Genomic DNA, 22,532 nt, shown 5'->3' on the forward strand with positions numbered 1-22,532 from the left:
CGACCCGCTCCACTACAGCCCCGTCGATGTTAATGGAGGCCTGTTCGGCCTGCCTTTTCCTGTAGTCCACGATCAGCTCCTTTGTCTTGCTCACGTTAAGGGAGAGGTTGTTGTCCTGTCTCAGAGTTGTCAGTGATCAGGCAAACTAAATGATGGTGTTGGAGTCGTGCTTGGCCACACAGTCGTGGGTGAACAGGGAGTACAGGAGGGGACTAAGTACACACCCCTGAGGGGCCCCCGTGTTGAGGATCAGTGTGGCAGATGTGTTGTTGCCTACCCTTACCACCTGGGGGCGGCACGTCAGGAAGTCCAGGATCCAGTTTTAGAGGGAGGTGTTTAGTCTCAGGGTCCTTAGCTTAGTGATGAGCTTTTTGGGAACTATGGTGTTGAACACTGAGCTGTAGTCAATGAACAGAATTCTCATGTAGGTGTTCCTTTTGTCCAGCTGGAAAAGGGCAGTGTGGAGTGCGATTGAGATTGAGTCATCTGTGGATCTGTTGGGGCGGTATGTGAATTGGAGCGGGTCTAGGGTATCCAGGAGGATGCTGTTGATGTCAGCCATGACCAGCCTTTCAAAGCAATTCATGGCTACCAACGTGAGTGCTACGGGTCGGTAGTCATTTAGGCAGCTTACCTTCACTTCCTTGGGCACAGGGACCATGGTGGTCTGCTTGAAAACATGTAGGCATTACAGACTCAGTTGAAAATGTCAGTGAAAACACTTGCCAGTTAGTCAGCACATGCTCTGTTTACACGTCCTGGTAATCCATCTGGCCCCGCGGCCTTGTGAATGTTGACCTGTTTAAAGGTCTTGCTCACATTAGCTACGGAGAGCGTGATCACACAGTCGTACGGCACAGCTGGTGCTCTCATGCATGCTTCAGTGTTGATTGCCTCGAAGGGAGCATACAATGCATTCAGCTCATCTGGTAGGCTCACTGGGCACCTCGTGGCTGGGTTTCCCTTTGTAATCAGTAATAGTTTGCAAGCTCTGCCACATCCGACGAGCATCAGAGCCGGTGTAGTAGGATTCAATCTTAGCTTAGTTGCATTGAAGCTTTGCCAGTTTGATGGTTCCTCTGAGGGCTTAGTGGGATTTCCTATCGGCGTACGGATTAGTGTCCCGATCCTTGAAAGCGGCAGCTCTAGCCTTTAGCTCGGTGCGGATGTTGCCTGTAATCCATGGATTCTGATTGGAATATGTATATGTACGGTCACTGTGGGGATGGCGTCGTCGATGCACTTATTGATGAAACCGGTGACTGAGGAGGTATACTCCTCAATGCCATTGGATGAATCCCGGAACATATTCCAGTCTGTGCTAACAAAACAGTCCTGTATCATCCGTGTCATTTGACCACTTCCGTATTGAGCGAGTCACTGGTACTTCCTGCTTTTAGTTTTTGCTTGTAAGGGGGAATCAGAAGGATAAAAATATTGTCAGATTTGCAAAATGGAGGGCGAGGGAGAGCTTTGTACGCATCTCTGTGTGTGGAGTAAAGGTGGTCTAGAGTTGTTTTTCCTCTGGTTGCACATGTGACATCAAATCAAATGAAATGTATTTATATAGCCCTTCTTACATCAGCTGATATCTCAAAGTGCTGTACAGAAACCCAGCCTAAAACCGCAAACAGCAAGCAATGCAGGTGTAGAAGCACAGTGGCTAGGAAAAACTCCCTAGAAAGGCCAAAACCTAGGAAGAAACCTAGAGAGGAACCAGGCTGAGGGGTGGCCAGTCCTCTTCTGGCTGTGCCTTTTATGGCTATGCTGGGTGGAGATTATAACAGAACATGGCCAAGATGTTAAAATGTTCATAAATGACCAGCATGGTCAAATAATAATAATCACAGTAGTTGTCGAGGGTGCAACAAGTCAGAACCTCAGGAGTAAATGTCAGTTGGCTTTTCATAGCCGATCATTGAAAGTATGCTGGTAGAAATTAGGTAAAACGGATTTAAGTTTGCCTGCATTAAAGTCCCCGGCCTTTAGGAGCGCTGCTTCTGGATGAGCATTTTCTTGTTTGCTTAAGGCCTTATAGAGTTGGTTGAGTGCAGTCTTAGTGCCAGCATCGGTTTGTGGTTGTAAATAGAATTATAGAGAGGAGAACTCTCTTGGTAGATAGTGTGGTCTACAGCTTATCATAAGGTACTCTAGCTCAGGCGAGCCATACCTCGAGACTTCTTTAATATTAGACCTTGCGCACCAGCTTTTATTGACAAATAGACACACACCCCCGCCACTCGTCTTACCAGACGTAGCTGTTCTGTTCTGCCGATGCAGGGAAAACCTGTGTATTATACGTGTTGTACTTCAGCCACGACTCGGTGAAACATAAGATATTATAGTTTTTAATGTCCCGTTGGTAGGATAATCTCCAACGGAGATCATCCAGTTTATTCTCCAGTGATCGCACGTTAGCCAATAGAACGGATGGTCTTTTCTTCACGCGAATGACAGGGATTTGGGCCTGGTCTCGGAGAAGCAGTATATCCTTCGCGTCGGACTCATTAAATAAAAAATCTTTGTTCAGTTCGAGGTGAGTAATTACTCTTCTGATATCCAGAAGCTCTTTTCGGTCATAAGATACATTAGGTACAAAATAAGTAACAAACAATGCGAAAAAAGAAAACAAAATAGCACGGTTGGTTTAGGAGCCAGTAAAATGGCAGCCATTGAATCCAGGGATAGAAGGGGATTACAGTGTCCATTGTGAGAGCTACCACAAAGCATGTTCTCATAATAGACCAACCAAATCTCATTACAGCGTTAGCACTGTAGTTAAACTGAACATCTAGGAATGGAGACTGGCTGGTTGATTTTAAGATCTCTTTTAAATTTGACATTTTTGTTACTTTCTAGCAGACACTCTCATCCAGAGTGAATTACAGGAGCAATTAGAGTGAAGTACTTTACTCAAGGGAACATTGACAGACGTTTCAACTCGGGGATTTGAACCAGCGAACTTTCAGTTACCTTTCAGCCCCCAAAACGGTTAACCTCTAAGGCCACCTGCCGCCCTCCTTCAGGAGATGCGGTAATGAGGGAAAGAGTGTGAATCGTCTGAGGTCTGTCACTGTTGATGTTTCAGAGCTGTCTCTTTGAACACCATGTCATTAAAACCCTCAGTGGCTGAGCCAGTCCACACAGAGGCTCTCATACTGCTCTCTCACGCACGCACGCACGCACGCACGCACGCACGCACGCACGCACGCACGCACGCACGCACGCACGCACGCACGCACACACACACACACACACACACACACACACACACACACACACACACACACACACACACACACACACACACACACTTCATATCAGTCATATCGTTGCAGTAGCATTAACAGACTTTCCCCTCCACCCCCCCATTGGTCAAATTAAAACGCTGAGTGGGGTAATGTATACAGTAAAAACCTATGTCTACTATGCACACAGTAGGGACAAACACTAACATCCACCTCACAGTTTATTACCTCACAATACACAATATACTACCTCACAATCCACTACATCACAATATACTACCTCACGATATACTACCTCACGATATACTATCTCACAGTATACTATCTCACAGTATACTACCTCACAGTATATTACCTTACAATATACTACCTCACAATCCACTACATCACAATATACTACCTCACAATCCACTACCTCACAATATACTATCTCACAGTATACTACCTCACAGTATATTACCTTACAATATACTACCTCACAATCCACTACCTCACGATATACTACCTCACAGTAGGGACAAACACTAACATCCACCTCATCCAATATACTACCTCACAGTATACTACCTCACAGTATACTACCTCACAGTATACTACCTCACAATATACTACCTCACAATATACTACCTCACACTATACTACCTCACAGTATACTACCTCACAATATACTACCTCACAGTATACTACCTCACACTATACTAACCTCACGATATACTACCTCACAATATACTATCTCACAGTATAGTACCTCACAATATACTACCTAACAGTATATTACCTCACAGTATACTACCTCATGTTGTTTACCTCTGATAACCGAGAAGCTGCTCCCTTGACACCAAACTGAGAAAACAATCAGCTCATTCTTACAGAGCAACCATAGCATCAGCTGCTTAGTGGAGCAATGTACTGCACAGCTGTGTTTGAATCTGGGGGTGTGGTAGGGGGATGGGTCAGTTCTGTCTATTCACTGCTGTGATTGGTGGAGTGAGTGACCGATACAACATGAGGCGTGTCAGTGACTGCCTGGCGGCAGTGTGGTAGTGTGATGCCTCTGATACCTACCTGATATGTGTTGTCAAAGCTGTCATACATGAACCTCGTGATCAGAGACGTCTTCCCAACTACAAGAAAAAACAAAGATCGAAAGAGAGAGAGGAACAGAGATAGGGAGAGGAACAGAGATAGGGAGAGGAACAGAGATAGGGAGAGGAAGAGAGATAGGGAGAGAGAGAGGAAGAGAGATAGGGAGAGATAGGGAGAGGAAGAGAGATAGGGAGAGATAGGGAGAGGAAGAGAGATAGGGAGAGAGAGAGGAAGAGAGATAGGGAGAGATAGGGAGAGGAAGAGAGATAGGGAGAGGAAGAGAGATAGGGAGAGGGAGAGGAAGAGAGATAGGGAGAGGGAGAGGAAGAGAGATAGGGAGAGATAGGGAGAGGAAGAGAGATAGGGAGAGGAAAAGAGATAGGGAAAGGAAGAGAGATAGGGAGAGGGAGAGGAAGAGAGATAGGGAGAGATAGGGAGAGGAAGAGAGATAGGGAGAGATAGGGAGAGGAAGAGAGATAGGGAGAGGAAGAGAGATAGGGAGAGGAAGAGAGATAGAGGGAGAGGAAAAGAGAGAGAGGGAGAGGGAGAGAGAGATGTGGTGTTAGATGTGTTTTGGAACAGAGAGAGTGACAGTCCAGCTGTTTGTGCTAAAACAGTAAATAAATAATGACTACACTTTAGGTGAGATGCACTGTCTAACAGAAGAAACTAGACGATTAACAAACCCCCTGATGAAGACTCTTTAGCCTGAGGACTTATTCATTACATACAAAAAAAAAATCTTAGCATTTTCCACAATAAAGCTTTTTCATGTGTTGGCAATATAGGATGATGTCTGTAATATTTCCTTTAGATGTTCTAAAGGCCAGATAGGAAATGAGAAATGTTATCAGACCCAGTGCAGAGCTAGAATGTGCCTCAATATAACCCTCTGAAATGGTGCAATTTACAACCAAAGTCTAACTCGTTCTCTTCTCAGGCTTTTCGTGTTACATTTGAGTCATTTAGCAGACACTCTTGTCCAGAGCAACTTACAAGAACAATTAGTTCAAGGGCACATCGACAGATTTGAAAGGATTCGAACACTCTTAACCGCTAGGCTACTCGCTAGGCTACTCGCTAGGCTACTCGCTAGGCTACTCGCTAGGCCATCCGCTAGGGTACCCGCTAGGCCATCTGCTAGGTTACTCGCTAGGCCACCCGCTAGGTTACTCGCTAGGCCACCTCCCACTGGGCACAGGTGTCAATAGTTTCGTTGAAATTACATGGAAACAACGTTGATTCAACCACCGTGTTCCCAGTAGGCTGCCTCGCTATCCAAATTCCCCATTCAGTACTCCAGTACCCACTCAACACGCTACCCGAAGGTCAGCTATGGTCCAGGGTCGTTGAAAGTACTTGAGGAAATTACACATCCTCAACAGTGCGTTGCAAAGACACACAGACACATACACAGGTAAACCACCTGCTGGTTAACACACACAGTCTGGGGCTTTGGTGGTGGCTCATATGTAATCAGAGAGGGAAAAGCCTGGTTCTGCTCTAGTTGACGAGGCTGGCATGACAAGGAAAGCTCTCGTCCACAAGTCATTTAAATGCTAATTTCCCCAAAGACATAAGACTGTCTTGATTTTACAGTGAAATGGATTTGAATGAATAGGGCTCATAGGGCCTGGTAGAAACCTAGCTAGCACATTTGGTTCATTGGAAGTTTTGGGAATGTACATTTTTTATTTCGCATTGATTGTGGGAACGAAGCTATACATTTCCTGATCGGTAAAACTGAAGAACAAAATGTAAACGTTCTGAGAACAGAAGTGAAAGTTTTGCCTGTTCTGGGAAGCTTTTATTTTTAGGTTGCAGGGAGGATCTGAGAACATTTTACTCTGGTTCCAGGGAGGTTCTGAGTACGTTTTACTCTGGTTCCAAGGAGGTTCTGAGTACGTTTTACTCTGGTTCCAGGGAGGTTCTGAGAACATTTTACTCTGGTTCCAGGGAGGTTCTGAGAACATTTTACTCTGGTTCCAGGGAGGTTCTGAGAACATTTTACTCTGGTACCAGGGAGGTTCTGAGAACATTTTACTCTGGTTCCAGGGAGGTTCTGAGAACATTTTACTCTGGTTCCAGGGAGGTTCTGAGAACATTGTACTCTGGTTCCAGGGAGGTTCTGAGAACATTTTACTCTGGTTCCAGGGAGGTTCTGAGAACATTTTACTCTGGTTCCAGGGAGGTTCTGAGAACATTTTACTCTGGTACCAGGGAGGTTCTGAGAACATTTTACTCTGGTTCCAGGGAGGTTCTGAGAACATTTTACTCTGGTTCCAGGGAGGTTCTGAGAACATTGTACTCTGGTTCCAGGGAGGTTCTGAGAACATTTTACTCTGGTACCAGGGAGGTTCTGAGAACATTTTAATCTGGTTCCAGGGAGGTTCTGAGAACATTTTACTCTGGTTCCAGGGAGGTTCTGAGAACATTTTAATCTGGTTCCAGGGAGGTTCTGAGAACATTTTACTCTGGTTCTAGGGATGTTCTAAGAACGTTTAACTCTGGTACCAGGGAGGTTCTGAGAACATTTTAATCTGGTTCCAGGGAGGTTCTGAGAACGTTTTACTCTGGTTCGAGGGATGTTCTGAGAACGTTTAACTCTGGTACCAGGGAGGTTCTGAGAACATTTTACTCTGGTTCCAGGGAGATCCTGAGAACATTTTATTCTGGTACCAGGGAGGTTCTGAGAACATTTTATTCTGGTACCAGGGAGGTTCTGAGAACATTTTATTCTGGTTCCTTGAAAGTTTTCCTAGGAGGTTTTATTATTTTTGGTCTACTGTCTCTCTGTGGTGTAGAGCCCAGTGGTGCTCCTATTGTCTCTCTGTGGTGTAGAGCCCTGTGGTGCCCCTACTGTCTCTCTGTGGTGTAGAGCCCAGTGGTGTCCCTACTGTCTCTCTGTGGTGTAGAGCCCAGTGGTGTCCCTACTGTCTCTCTGTGGTGTAGAGCCCAGTGGTGTCCCTACTGTCTCTCTGTGGTGCCCCTACTGTCTCTCTGTGGTGTAGAGCCCAGTGGTGTCCCTACTGTCTCTCTGTGGTGTAGAGCCCAGTGGGGTCCCTACTGTCTCTCTGTGGTGTAGAGCCCAGTGGTGCTCCTATTGTCTCTCTGTGGTGTAGAGCCCTGTGGTGCCCCTACTGTCTCTCTGTGGTGTAGAGCCCAGTGGTGTCCCTACTGTCTCTCTGTGGTGTAGAGCCCAGTGGTGTCCCTACTGTCTCTCTGTTGTGTCCCTACTGTCTCTCTGTTGTGTCCCTACTGTCTCTCTGTGGTGTCCCTACTGTCTCTCTGTGGTGTAGAGCCCAGTGGTGCCCCTACTGTCTCTCTGTGGTGTAGAGCCCAGTGGTGTCCCTACTATCTCTCTGTGGTGTAGAGCCCAGTGGGGTCCCTACTGTCTCTCTGTGGTGTCCCTACTGTCTCTCTGTGGTGTAGAGACCAGTGGGGTCCCTACTGTCTCTCTGTGGTGTAGAGCCCAGTGGGGTCCCTACTGTCTCTCTGTGGTGTAGAGACCAGTGGGGTCCCTACTGTCTCTCTGTGGTGTCCATACTGTCTCTCTGTGGTGTAGAGCCCAGTGGTGTCCCTACTGTCTCTCTGTGGTGTAGAGACCAGTGGGGTCCCTACTGTCTCTCTGTGGTGTAGAGCCCTGTGGTGTCCCTACTGTCTCTCTGTGGTGTCCCTACTGTCTCTCTGTGGTGTGGAGCCCAGTGGTGTCCCTACTGTCTCTCTGTGGTGTAGAGCCCAGTGGTGTCCCTACTGTCTCTCTGTGGTGTAGAGCCCAGTGGTGCCCCTACTGTCTCTCTGTGGTGTAGAGCCCAGTGGTGTCCCTACTGTCTCTCTGTGGTGTAGAGCCCAGTGTTGCCCTTACTGTCTCTCTGTGGTGTAGAGCCCAGTGGTGCCCCTACTGTCTCTCTGTGGTGTAGAGCCCAGTGGTGTCCCTACTGTCTCTCTGTGGTGTAGAGCCCAGTGGGGTCCCTACTGTCTCTCTGTGGTGTAGAGCCCTGTGGTGTCCCTACTGTCTCTCTGTGGTGTCCCTACTGTCTCTCTGTGGTGTGGAGCCCAGTGGTGTCCCTACTGTCTCTCTGTGGTGTAGAGCCCAGTGGTGCCCCTACTGTCTCCCTGTGGTGTAGAGCCCAGTGGTGTCCCTACTGTCTCTCTGTGGTGTAGAGCCCAGTGGGGTCCCTACTGTCTCTCTGTGGTGTAGAGCCCAGTGGTGCCCCTACTGTCTCCCTGTGGTGTAGAGCCCAGTGGGGTCCCTACTGTCTCTCTGTGGTGTAGAGCCCAGTGGTGCCCCTACTGTCTCTCTGTGGTGTAGAGCCCAGTGGTGTCCCTACTGTCTCTCTGTGGTGTAGAGCCCTGTGGTGCCCCTACTGTCTCTCTGTGGTGTAGAGCCCAGTGGGGTCCCTACTGTCTCTCTGTGGTGTAGAGCCCAGTGGTGCCCCTACTGTCTCTCTGTGGTGTAGAGCCCAGTGGTGCCCCTACTGTCTCTCTGTGGTGTAGAGCCCAGTGGTGCCCCTACTGTCTCTCTGTGGTGTAGAGCCCTGTGGTGCCCCTACTGTCTCTCTGTGGTGTCCCTACTGTCTCTCTGTGGTGTAGAGCCCAGTGGTGCCCCTACTGTCTCTCTGTGGTGTCCCTACTGTCTCTCTGTGGTGTAGAGCCCTGTGGTGCCCCTACTGTCTCTCTGTGGTGTCCCTACTGTCTCTCTGTGGTGTAGAGCCCTGTGGTGCCCCTACTGTCTCTCTGTGGTGTAGAGCCCAGTGGTGCTCCTATTGTCTCTCTGTGGTGTAGAGCCCAGTGGGGTCCCTACTGTCTCTCTGTGGTGTAGAGCCCTGTGGTGCCCCTATTGTCTCTCTGTGGTGTAGAGCTCAGTGGTGTCCCTACTGTCTCTCTGTGGTGTAGAGCCCAGTGGTGCCCCTACTGTCTCTCTGTGGTGTAGAGCCCTGTGGTGCCCCTACTGTCTCTCTCTGGTGTAGAGCCCTGTGGTGCCCCAACCACTGTCCCAATAAGGGATATCTCTAAATGCTTTTTGGGCCAGTATAATTCGGCCCAGTCTAGAAGAAGCCCCTATTCCCAAGGCACTCATGTAGATGTAAGCAACGGGGAGAAAACACGTTGAAGTCAATTTAAGCTTTGTAAAACTACATGATTGAACATAGTGATTCAGGAGTATCATTAAAACAGGTTAACATGCCCCACCAACTGTAGACAACTATACAGAAAGAGCTCTTACGTTTCTGAAAGAAGTAAAATCAAATGAACGATGAGACTAGTCAGATGAACTGATAGCTGACGCAGACATGGAGGAGTAGAGGGGAGATCGGAGTACCGTGAACCAACAGGTTGTGGGTTCAAATCCCAGGTGAGGACGTGTTGAATAATAATGACTGTATAAATGAACATGCACAATGACATCATGTATGTCAAATGTGTATGTTGAAAACAGTATGGGTATCCCTAGACAACAGACGAAGAGCTCTGAATGGATCAGTGGTTCACCAATCAGGGCCTCGATTGGCTCGGCAACAGTAACAAGACGTGATGTGTCATTATACTTATTCCGGGGGGGGGGGGGGGGGCGTTTCTTTGGGACCATCAGCCAACGTCCTGAAAACTGATACACAGAAATGTTCCCACAACGTTCCCATGAAACATTAAATCGAATATATTCGGAGAACATCGTAACCATGCTCTTGAGTATGTTTGCGGGGACGTTGATGGAATATTTTCCGAACCAACAGAAAACTGGACACTTGAATGTCCTTGCAACGTCATAATTTAACATGTCTAGAACATTCATATCTTTAATACTGAGAACATGGAAACCACTTTCTGGGTAAGTTCTATTAGACATTAAGGGAATGGTCTATTGGGAACATTTATTGCACATCACGGGAACATTCCTATAAAAAACGTTAGTTAGTTACCTAACGAAACTCTTAAGGGAACGTTCTCTAAAGTTGTGGGAACGTTTTTTGTTAGCTGGGGAGGAACATACCATATCTATCTCAGCCTGGGAGCATCCACGGCCCCTCAGGGCTGAACAAACCTGTCCTGCAACCACCTCACTTCTCCTCCTCCACTCCTCCTCAGTAACTCTACCTCCTCCTCCTCCTCCTCCCTCTACCTCCACCTCCACTCCTCCTCTTCCTCCTCCCTCTACCTCCTCCTCCTCCTCCTCCCTCTACCTCCACCTCCACTCCTCCTCCTCCTCCTCCTCCCTTTACCTCCACCTCCACTCCTCCTCTTCCTCCTCCCTCCCTGTACCTCCACTCCTCTTCTCACAGTGATTATATCTATCATATGTAACACCATAGTGATTATATCTATCACCATAGTGATTATATCTGTCATATGTAACACCATAGTGATTATATCTGTCATATGTAACACCATAGTGATTATATCTGTCATATGTAACACCACAGTGATTATATCTGTCATATGTAACACCATAGTGGTTATATCTGTCATATGTAACACCATAGTGATTATATCTGTCATATGTAACACCATAGTGATTATATCTGTCATATGTAACACCACAGTGATTATATCTGTCATATGTAACACCATAGTGGTTATATCTGTCATATGTAACACCACAGTGATTATATCTGTCATATGTAACACCATAGTGGTTATATCTATCACCATAGTGCTTATATCTGTCATATGTAACACCATAGTGGTTATATCTATCACCATAGTGATTATATCTGTCATATGTATCACCATAGTGATTATATCTGTCATATGTAACACCATAGTGATTATATCTGTCATATGTAACACCATAGTGATTATATCTGTCATATGTAACACCATAGTGATTATATCTGTCATATGTAACACCATAGTGATTATATCTGTCATATGTAACACCATAGTGATTATATCTGTCATATTTATTTATTTATTTTATTTTATTTATTTATTTAACCTTTATTTAACCAGGTAGGCAAATTGAGAACACGTTCTCATTTACAATTGCGACCTGGCCAAGATAAAGCAAAGCAGTTCGACACATACAACAACACATAGTTACACATGGAGTAAAACAAACATATAGTCAATAATACAGTGAAAAAAAAAATAAGTCTATATACAATGTGAGCAAGTGAGGTGAGATAAGGGAGGTGAAGGCAAACAAATATATGTATAAATAAATAAAAATATAAAAGGCCATGGAGGCGAAGTGAGTACAACACAGCAAGTAAAATAAAAACAAAAAAAAACACTGGAATGGTTGGTTTGCAGTGGAAGAAAGTGCAAAGTAGAGACAGAAATAATGGGGTGCAAAGGAGCAAAATAAATTAATAAATAAATACAGTAGGTAAAGAGGTAGTTGTTTGGGCTAAATTGTAGATGGGTTATGTACAGGTGCAGTAATCTATGAGCTGCTCTGACAGCTGGTGCTTAAAGCTAGTGAGGGAGATAGGTGTTTCCAGTTTCAGAGATTTTTGTAGTTCGTTCCAGTCATTGGCAGCAGAGAACTGGAAGGAGAGGCGTCCAAAGGAAGAATTGGTTTTGGGGGTGACTAGAGAGATATACCTGCTGGAGCGCGTGCTACAGGTAGGTGCTGCTATGGTGACCAGCGAGCTGAGATAAGGGGGGACTTTACCTAGCAGGGTCTTGTAGATGACCTGGAACCAGTGGGTTTGGCGACGAGTATGAAGCGAGGGCCAGCCAACGAGAGTGTACAGGTCGCAGTGGTGGGTAGTATATGGGGCTTTGGTGACAAAACGGATGGCACTGTGATAGACTGCATCCAATTTATTGAGTAGGGTTTTGGAGGCTATTTTGTAAATGACATCACCGAAGTCGAGGATTGGTAGGATGGTCAGTTTTACAAGGGTATGTTTGGCAGCATGAGTAAAGGATGCTTTGTTGCGGAATAGGAAGCCAATTCTAGATTTGACTTTGGATTGGAGATGTTTGATGTGAGTCTGGAAGGAGAGTTTACAGTCTAACCAGACACCTAGGTATTTGTAGTTGTCCACATATTCTAAGTCAGAGCCGTCCAAAGTAGTGATGTTGGACAGGCGGGCAGGAGCAGGCAGCGATCGGTTGAAGAGCATGCATTTGGTTTTACTTGTATTTAAGAGCAGTTGGAGGCCACGGAAGGAGAGTTGTATGGCATTGAAGCTCGCCTGGAGGGTTGTTAACACAGTGTCAAAAGAAGGGCCAGAAGTATACAGAATAGTGTCGTCTGCGTAGAGGTGGATCAGAGAATCACCAGCAGCAAGAGCGACATCATTGATGTAAACAGAGAAAGAGAGTCGGTCCAAGAATTGAACCCTGTGGCACCCCCATAGAGACTGCCAGAGGCCCGGACAACAGACCCTCCGATTTGACACACTGAACTCGATCAGAGAAGTAGTTGGTGAACCAGGCGAGGCAATCATTAGAGAAACCAAGGCTGTCGAGTCTGCCAATGAGGATGTGGTGATTGACAGAGTCAAAGGCCTTGGCCAGGTCAATGAATACGGCTGCACAGTATTGTTTCCTATCGATGGCGGTTACGATATCGTTTATGACCTTGAGCGTGGCTGAGGTGCACCCATGACCAGCTCTGAAACCAGATTGCATTGCGGAGAAGGTGTGGTGGGATTCGAAATGGTCGGTAATCTGTTTGTTGACTTGGCTTTCGAAGACCTTAGAAAGGCAGGGTAGGATAGATATAGGTCTGTAGCAGTTAGGGTCAAGGGTGTCCCCCCCTTTGAAGAGGGGGATAACCGCAGCTGCTTTCCAATCTTTGGGGATCTCAGACGACACGAAAGAGAGGTTGAAGAGGCTAGTAATAGGGGTGGCAACAATTTCAGCAGATAGTTTTAGAAAGAAAGGGTCCAGATTATCTAGCCCGGCTGATTTGTAAGGGTCCAGATTTTGCAGCTCATTTAGAACATCAGCTGACTGTATTTGGGAGAAAGAGAAATGGGGAAGGCTTGGGCGAGTAGCAGAGGGGAGGGCAGTGCTGTTGTCCGGGGTAGGGGTAGCCAGGTGGAAAGCATGGCCAGCCGTAGAAAAATGCTTATTGAAATTCTCAATTATAGTGGATTTGTCGGTGGTGACAGTGTTTCCTATCTTCAGAGCGGTTGGAAGCTGGGAGGAGGTGTTCTTATTCTCCATGGACTTTACGGTGTCCCAGAACTTTTTTGAATTTGTGTTGCAGGAAGCAAATTTCTGCTTGAAAAAGCTAGCCTTGGCTGTTCTAACTGCCTGTGTATATTGGTTTCTGGCTTCCCTGAAAAGTTGCATATCACGGGGGCTGTTCGATGCTAATGCAGAACGCCATAGGATGTTTTTCTGTTGGTTAAGGGCAGTCAGGTCAGGAGAGAACCAAGGGCTATATCTGTTCCTGGTTCTAAATTTCTTGAATGGGGCATGCTTATTCAAGATGGTGAGGAAGGCATTTTTAAAAAATGACCAGGCATCCTCTACTGACGGGATGAGATCAATATCCTTCCAGGATACCCCGGCCAGGTCGATTAGAAAGGCCTGCTCGCTGAAGTGTTTCAGGGAGCGTTTGACAGTGATGAGTGGAGGTCGTTTGACCGCTGACCCATTACGGATGCAGGCAATGAGGCAGTGATCGCTGAGATCTTGGTTGAAAACAGCAGAGGTGTATTTGGAGGGCAAGTTTGTTAGGATGATATCTATGAGGGTACCCGTGTTTACGGAATTGGGGTGGTACCTGGTAGGTTCATTTATAATTTGTGTGAGATTGAGGGCATCAAGCTTAGATTGTAGGGTGGCTGGGGTGTTGAGCATGTTCAAATTTAGGTCGCCTAGCAGCACGAGCTCTGAAGATAGATGGGGGGCAATCAGTTCACATATAGTGTCCAGAGCACAGCTGGGGGCAGAGGGTGGTCTATAGCAGGCGGCAACGGTGAGAGACTTGTTTTTAGAGAGGTGGATTTTTAAAAGTAGAAGTTCAAATTGTTTGGGAACAGACCTGGATAGTATAACAGAACTCTGCAGGCAGTCTTTGCAGTAGATTGCAACACCGCCCCCTTTGGCCGTTCTATCTTGTCTGAAAATCTTGTAATTGGGGATGAAAATGTCTGAATTTTTGGTGGTCTTTCTAAGCCAGGATTCAGACACGGCTAAAACATCCGGGTTGGCAGAGTGTGCTAAAGCAGTGAACAAAACAAACTTAGGGAGGAGGCTTCTAATGTTAACATGCATGAAGCCAAGGCTATTACGGTTACAGAAGTCATCAAAAGAGAGCGCCTGGGGAATAGGAGTGGAGCCAGGTACTGCAGGGCCTGGATTCACCTCTACATCACCAGAGGAACAGAGGAGGAGTAGGATAAGGGTACGGCTAAAAGCTATGAGAATTGGTCGCCTAGAGCTACTAGAGCAGAGAGTAAAAGGAGGTTTCTGGGGGCGATAAAATAGTTTAAAGGAATAATGTACAGACAAAGGTATGGTAGGATGTGAATACAGTGGAGGTAAACCTAGGTATTGAGTGATGATGAGAGAGATATTGTCTCTAGAAACATCATTGAAACCAGGTGATGTCATCGCATATGTGGGTGGTGGAACTGAGAGGTTGGATATGGTATAGAGAGCAGGGCTAGAATCTCTACAGTGAAATAAGCCAATAAACACTAACCAGAACAGCAATGGACAAGGCATATTTACATTAAGGAGAGGCATGCTAATCGAGTGATCAATAAGGGTCCAGTGAGTAGAGGTTGGTTGGGGTCGTGGCGATCCAGACAGCTGGCCGGGTATATGGCTATCGGTAGCAGCATAGGATGGAGGTCTGTTTGTAGATACCTCGTGCGTTTCCGTCGGTAGGTTAGTGGGGTTCCGTGTAGTGGGGTTCCGTGTGGTAGAGGGGATCAATCCAAATTGGCAAAATAGATATAGTGACCCAAGGAAAAAATAAAATAAATAAATAATAATAATAATAATAGTTGTCCGATATACTTGTTCAAATAGCAGCCGATAAGACAGCTAACGATTAGCGGGCCTCAGATGAGCGTTCAGGTAACGTCGGGACGGAGGTGCCAGTTGGATAAATCCCTCGGGCAGATAACGTCGGCAGTCAGTCGCGGCAGTCAGTCGTGAAGGCCCGGTGGGGTTCCGTATCTGCAGCAGCAACAAAAGAAACGGGTCCGGATGGTGATGGAACTCCTCAGCTGGCTAGCTCCAGAATGATTTGAGTTTGCTCCGGGGTCGACGTAAGCCAATAGTCACACGGTTTGCAGCTAGCTAGCTGCGAAATCAAGGTGCAAGTGTCCAGAGCCTGCGGCTGGAATCCGGGGAAACTGAGAGAAAAAGAGTCCCGGAATGCTCCGGTCCGAGTCGCGTTGCACAAAAGTGCCGGTAGATTATCGAGCTAAAGGAATAGCTGATGACCACTAAACGTGGGCAGCTGAAACACCAACGCTAGCCAGCAAACCGGCTAATTTCGGGGCAGCTACAGATTAGCTTCTGGCTAGCTATCGGAGTAGCTTCTGGTTAGCTTTCAGGCTAGCTTCTGAATTAGCCCCTGGCTAGCTTCCACGATGGATTTTCAGATTGAGGTAAATAATACTTTTTGTAATTGGTGAAGCGGGTTGCAGGAAAGCTTTTGCAGGAAAGCTTTTGTAGTTGAGTTCTTGGATAATAAAATAGATAAAAGATATGCGAAGAAAGGTGTAAATATATATATATACAGGACACGAACAATACGGAACAGAAAAAGACGTCTGAACTGCTAAGCCACCTTGGACCACCAAATGTAACACCATAGTGATTATATCTGTCATATGTATCACCATAGTGATTATATCTGTCATATGTAACACCATAGTGATTATATCTGTCATATGTAACACCATAGTTATTATATCTGTCATATGTAACACCACAGTGATTATATCTGTCATATGTAACACCATAGTGATTATATCTGTCATATGCAACACCATAGTGGTTATATCTGTCATATGTAACACCATAGTGATTATATCTGTCATATGTAACACCATAGTGATTATATCTGTCATATGTAACACCATAGTGATTATATCTGTCATATGTAACACCATAGTGGTTATATCTGTCATATGTAACACCATAGTGATTATATCTGTCATATGTATCACCACAGTGGTTATATCTGTCATATGTAACACCACAGTGATTATATCTGTCATATGTAACACCACAGTGGTTATATCTGTCACCATAGTGATTATATCTGTCATATGTAACACCATAGTGGTTATATCTGTCATATGTAACACCGTAGTGATTATATCTATCATATGTAACACCATAGTGATTATTTGCGACTGCCGAGCACTGAAACATGTAGCGTGTAAAAATCGTATGTTCTCTGTTGCAACACTGACTACCGGGTTCTGTTTGTCGGGAGCTTCATGAAATGGGTTTCCATGGCCGAGCAGCCGCACACAATGCGATCACCATGCGCAATGCCATGCGTCGGATGGAGTGGTGTTAAGCTCTCCGCCATTGGACTCTGGAGCAGTGGAAACGTGTTCTCTGGAGTGATGAATCACGTTTCACCATCTGGCAGTTCGACGGACGAATCTGTGTTTGGCGGATGCCAGGAGAATGCTACCTGCCCCAATGCATAGTGCCAACTGTAATGTTTGGTGGAGGAGGAATAATGGTCTGGGGATGTTTTTCATGGTTCGGGCCCCTTAGTTCCAGTGAAGGGAAATCTAAATGCTACAGCATACAATGACATTCTAGGCGATTCTGTGCTTCCAACTTGGTGGCAACAGTTTGGGGCCCTTTCCTGTTTCAACATGACAATGCCCCCGTGCAAAAAGCGAGCTCCATACAGAAATGGTTTGTCGAGATCAGTGTGGAAGATCTTGATTGGCCTGCACAGAACCCTGACCTCAACCCCATCGAACACCTTTGGGATGAATTGGAACAACGACTGCGAGCCAGGCTTAATCGCCCAACATCAGTGCCCGATCTCACTAATGTTCGTGGCTGAATGGAAGCCCGTCCCCACAGCAAAGGGGGAACCAATTCCATAATAACACCCATGATTTTGGAATGAGATGTTGGATGAACAATTGTCCACATACTGTTGGTCAAGTAGTGTATCAGTCCTGCCCCACAGCCCTATGGGATTTGTGACACCATCATCCCTTCCTCTTCATAAAGGATGTAGGCCTAGCCAACCAGGAAGTTGGATATTTTAACTGACTTCCTGATTGATGGCAGAACAACGACTACTGCCCTCATTTTTATATCTCTTAAATATTTCATATATTATTTATGGAGCAGGCGGACTGGATGGCTTATGCCATTATTCAGTTTATCACCTCTACCAGAGGAGAGTTGTCTGCACATAAATATGGAGCTCCGTTCAGTTCAGTAGCAGACTATGGTTACATCTCAATTGGCACCCTATTCCCTATACTGTGCACTACTTTTAACCAGAGCCCAATGGGAGTAGGGTGCCATTTGAAATGCAGACTATATTCCAGTGATGGATGGTATTATGTGAGAGTCTGTCTGTCTCAGTGCTTTAGTTAATGAGGGGGCGCAGGGTTTATACAGGAAGCAGGAGGAGCTAAAAGGAGCCAAAAGGAATCAATCACCATGGCTACGTCCCAAATGCCACCCTTTTCCTATTAGCTCTGGTCAAAAGTAGGGCACTATATATAGGGAATACCCAGCTAGCACATAATGTTCTGAGGACAACCCAGCAAGCACAAAACGTTCTGAGAACCACCCAGCTAGCACCAATGTTCTGAGAACCACCCAACTAGCACATAACATTCTGAGAACCATATGTTTCCTAGAGCTTGGTAAGAAGGTTCTTGTCCTATGGTTATTTTGCATACAACCTTCCCAAAACGTTCTGGAAATGGTGCAGGATAGTTGCTTGACTTTGGAACATTCTCAGCACGTTTAAGGAACTTGACAAAAATACGATATTTTCTTGCTGTTTCATTACTTTAACAGATCATTGGTTACTTTAATTTTACAATGTTGGTAATGCGCTAGGAACATTCTCCACTGGTTTGACATTCTCAGAACCTCCCTTCAACCTAAAAAAATAAACGTTCCGAGAACAGGCAAAATGTTCACTTCCTTTCTCAGAACGTTTAAAAAAAAAAACATTTAGATTTACCGGTCAGGAAACTTGTGGCTTTGTTCCCAGAACCAATGAGAAACTAAAAACATACGTTCCCACAACTACCAAGGAACCATGTGTGCTAGCTGGGTAAGGTACCATTTGAGACACATCAGCAGCCACTACAGATGGTGAGACCCGTATTTCACACCCTAACAGAAGGGCAGTAAAACCAAACTAGGTAGGGCTCCTGAATGACAGGCATATTTGACAGGCCACTGGAGCTGCTGAAGGAAACTAGGTCTATTTTAGAGGACCATTACCCTGTGAACAATGGTTTTGGTAGACATCACATCCACATTGCAATTACCTATTACTCATTACTTCTTTCAACAGCAACTAATTACTTCACTAATTACTCCCTGGGAAAGTCATTAATTACACTACTGGTTATATTACTTTGCATTACAACCTGCGAAACGTTGCACGTCCTCACTCAATGTTAACAATACTAACTATGTTAAGTATCTGTTTGAAAAGAAGACGATTCTACCATGGATGAGGGCAGCCTTTTCTCTCATCTACAGCAGTGGTCAGAATGAGGTAGGTCTACAGTCATCTACAGCACTGGTCAGAATGAGGTAGGTCTACAGTCATCTACAGCAGTGGTCAGAATGAGGTAGGTCTACAGTCATCTACAGCACTGGTCAGAATGAGGTAGGTCTACAGTCATCTACAGCAGCACTGGTCAGAATGAGGTAGGTCTACAGTCATCTACAGCACTGGTCAGAATGAGGTAGGTCTACAGTCATCTACAGCAGCAGTGGTCAGAATGAGGTAGGTCTACAGTCATCTACAGCAGCACTGGTCAGAATGAGGTAGGTCTACAGTCATCTACAGCACTGGTCAGAATGAGGTAGGTCTACAGTCATCTACATCAGTGGTCAGAATGAGGTAGGTCTACAGTCATCTACAGCAGTGGTCAGAATGAGGTAGGTCTACAGTCATCTACAGCAGTGGTCAGAATGAGGTAGGTCTACAGTCATCTACAGCAGCAGTGTTCAGGATGAGGTAGGTCTACAGTCATCTACAGCAGCAGCGGTCAGAATGAGGTAGGTCTACAGTCATCTACAGCAGCAGTGGTCAGAATGAGGTAGGTCTACAGTCATCTACAGCAGCAGTGGTCAGAATGAGGTAGGTCTTACAGTCATCTACAGCAGCAGTGGTCAGAATGAGGTAGGTCTACAGTCATCTACAGCAGCAGTGGTCAGAATGAGGTAGGTCTACAGTCATCTACAGCACTGGTCAGAATGAGGTAGGTCTACAGTCATCTACAGCAGCAGTGGTCAGAATGAGGTAGGTCTACAGTCATCTACAGCAGCAGTGGTCAGGATGAGGTAGGTCTACAGTCATCTACATCAGTGGTCAGAATGAGGTAGGTCTACAGTCATCTACAGCAGTGGTCAGAATGAGGTAGGTCTACAGTCATCTACAGCAGTGGTCAGAATGAGGTAGGTCTACAGTCATCTACAGCAGTGGTCAGAATGAGGTAGGTCTACAGTCATCTACAGCAGTGGTCAGAATGAGGTAGGTCTACAGTCATCTACAGCAGCAGTGGTCAGGATGAGGTAGGTCTACAGTCATCTACAGCAGCAGTGTTCAGGATGAGGTAGGTCTACAGTCATCTACAGCAGCAGCGGTCAGAATGAGGTAGGTCTACAGTCATCTACAGCAGCAGTGGTCAGAATGAGGTAGGTCTACAGTCATCTACAGCAGCAGTGGTCAGAATGAGGTAGGTCTTACAGTCATCTACAGCAGCAGTGGTCAGAATGAGGTAGGTCTACAGTCATCTACAGCAGCAGTGGTCAGAATGAGGTAGGTCTACAGTCATCTACAGCACTGGTCAGAATGAGGTAGGTCTACAGTCATCTACATCAGTGGTCAGAATGAGGTAGGTCTACAGTCATCTACAGCAGCAGTGGTCTGAATGAGGTAGGTCTACAGTCATCTACAGCAGCAGTGGTCTGAATGAGGTAGGTCTACAGTCATCTACAGCAGTGGTCGGAATGAGGTAGGTCTACAGTCATCTACAGCAGTGGTCAGGATGAGGTAGGTCTACAGTCATCTACAGCAGTTGTCAGAATGAGGTAGGTCTACAGTCATCTACAGCAGCAGCGGTCAGGATGAGGTAGGTCTACAGTCATCTACAGCAGCAGTGGTCAAGATGAGGTAGGTCTACAGTCATCTACAGCAGTGGTCAGGATGAGGTAGGTCTACAGTCATCTACAGCAGTGGTCAGAATGAGGTAGGTCTACAGTCATCTACAGCAGCAGTGGTCAGAATGAGGTAGGTCTACAGTCATCTACAGCAGCAGTGGTCAGAATGAGGTAGGTCTACACTCATCTACAGCAGCAGTGGTCAGGATGAGGTAGGTCTACAGTCATCTACAGCAGTGGTCAGGATGAGGTAGGTCTACAGTCATCTACAGCAGCAGTGGTCAGGATGAGGTAGGTCTACAGTCATCTACAGCAGCAGTGTTCAGGATGAGGTAGGTCTACAGTCATCTACAGCAGCAGCGGTCAGAATGAGGTAGGTCTACAGTCATCTACAGCAGCAGCGGTCAGAATGAGGTAGGTCTACAGCAGCAGCGGTCAGAATGAGGTAGGTCTACAGCAGCGGTCAGAATGAGGTAGGTCTACAGCAGCAGATGTCTGAATGAGGTAGGTCTACAGTCATCTACAGCAGTGGTCAGAATGAGGTAGGTCTACAGCAGTGGTCAGAATGAGGTAGGTCTACAGCAGTGGTCAGAATGAGGTAGGTCTACAGCGTTCAGGCCTCATGGGTCTTTCGCTACCAGTTTTGTCTTGGCTTCAAACGAATATAAGTTGTGTTTGTAGCAGTGGAGAGGTGTTTCTCTCCTGGATCTGTTTCCATGTTCCATTGATATGCTGGTCATGTTGACATCCCACCAGATCAATGTAATGGGAGGAGTTCCACGCTGCGCCAACACAGAGGGAATAATAATCTTAGCAAATGTATTATGGATCAATAACTGTAACAGGAAGGGAATGATAACAAAGTAACGACGACCTATCTTTGATCAGTAACTGTAAGATTTATAACTCAGATTGGAACAGTACTCTGACATATATTACAGTAACTCGTTGCCCCCCCCCCCCCCCCCCCCGGACACTGATTTGTACCTAGACCAATGACAGACATCCTGAAACTGCAACAGCTTTCTGATTCCTCTGATAACGCAACTAATGACAGGAAATAAATGTGTAACTCGGGCTTCTTCAAAATAATAACATCTATTTCAGTATCTACAGAAAGATATTTAAGAGAGAGACAGACCTCCTCTGTTTACAGTGCTTCTACAGGGCCACCAGCATATCAATCACTGTGCTCCCCAATCAGCTAGCATCTCTACACAGTCTATGAATCAGTAATTATGCTAATTGCGCGATGCTAATTATCACTATCTTAGCATGTTTAGCAGTGGGTTTGTCCTAGTTTATCTCATAAATATCAAAACAGTCAGTGTGTTTTGCACGATAATTGTTTCATGAATAAGCGAATCATAGCAATTCAAACTGTACAGATACAAGTTTTATAAAGCAAGTTGGCTTAAAACTGTTTCTCTGTAATTACTGTACACATACACTCATTCAGTTATACAAAATACACAAAGATCAACATAATAAATAAATGAAGAATAATTAACATGTTTGCTATATAATCCTACTCATTCTATGTACTCAAAATACTCAGTTAGTTATCTGTATTCAGCTGGACAAATATGTTTCAGTGCAATGCAATAGGGTGTGGCAGGGTGGCCTAGTGGTTAGAGTGGAGGGGCGGCAGGGTGGCCTTGTGGTTAGAGTGGAGGGGCGGCAGGGTGGCCTAGTGGTTAGAGTGGAGGGGCGGCAGGGTGGCCTAGTGGTTAGAGTGGAGGGGCGGCAGGGTGGCCTAGTGGTTAGAGTGGAGGGGCGGCAGGGTGGCCTTGTGGTTAGAGTGGAGGGGCGGCAGGGTGGCCTAGTGGTTAGAGTGGAGGGGCGGCAGGGTGGCCTAGTGGTTAGAGTGGAGGGGCGGCAGGGTGGCCTAGTGGTTAGAGTGGAGGGGCGGCAGGGTGGCCTAGT

General features: G+C 46.1%; 1 protein-coding gene across 1 annotated transcript in view; it reads right to left on the minus strand.

Moving 5' to 3' along the window:
• The window catches only part of LOC139539403 (ras-related protein Rab-6B-like), a 172,799-nt gene that overhangs the window by 92,414 nt on the left and 57,853 nt on the right, over positions 1-22,532 (minus strand). Inside the window, exon 2 of the mRNA XM_071342304.1 lies at positions 4,314-4,372. Within this exon, the coding sequence (XP_071198405.1) occupies positions 4,314-4,372 (59 nt within the window). The remainder of the gene's footprint in view (positions 1-4,313; positions 4,373-22,532) is intronic.

This window comes from Salvelinus alpinus, chromosome 15 (assembly GCF_045679555.1).
Source record: "Salvelinus alpinus chromosome 15, SLU_Salpinus.1, whole genome shotgun sequence".
In the NCBI taxonomy this organism is placed as follows: domain Eukaryota; kingdom Metazoa; phylum Chordata; class Actinopteri; order Salmoniformes; family Salmonidae; genus Salvelinus; species Salvelinus alpinus.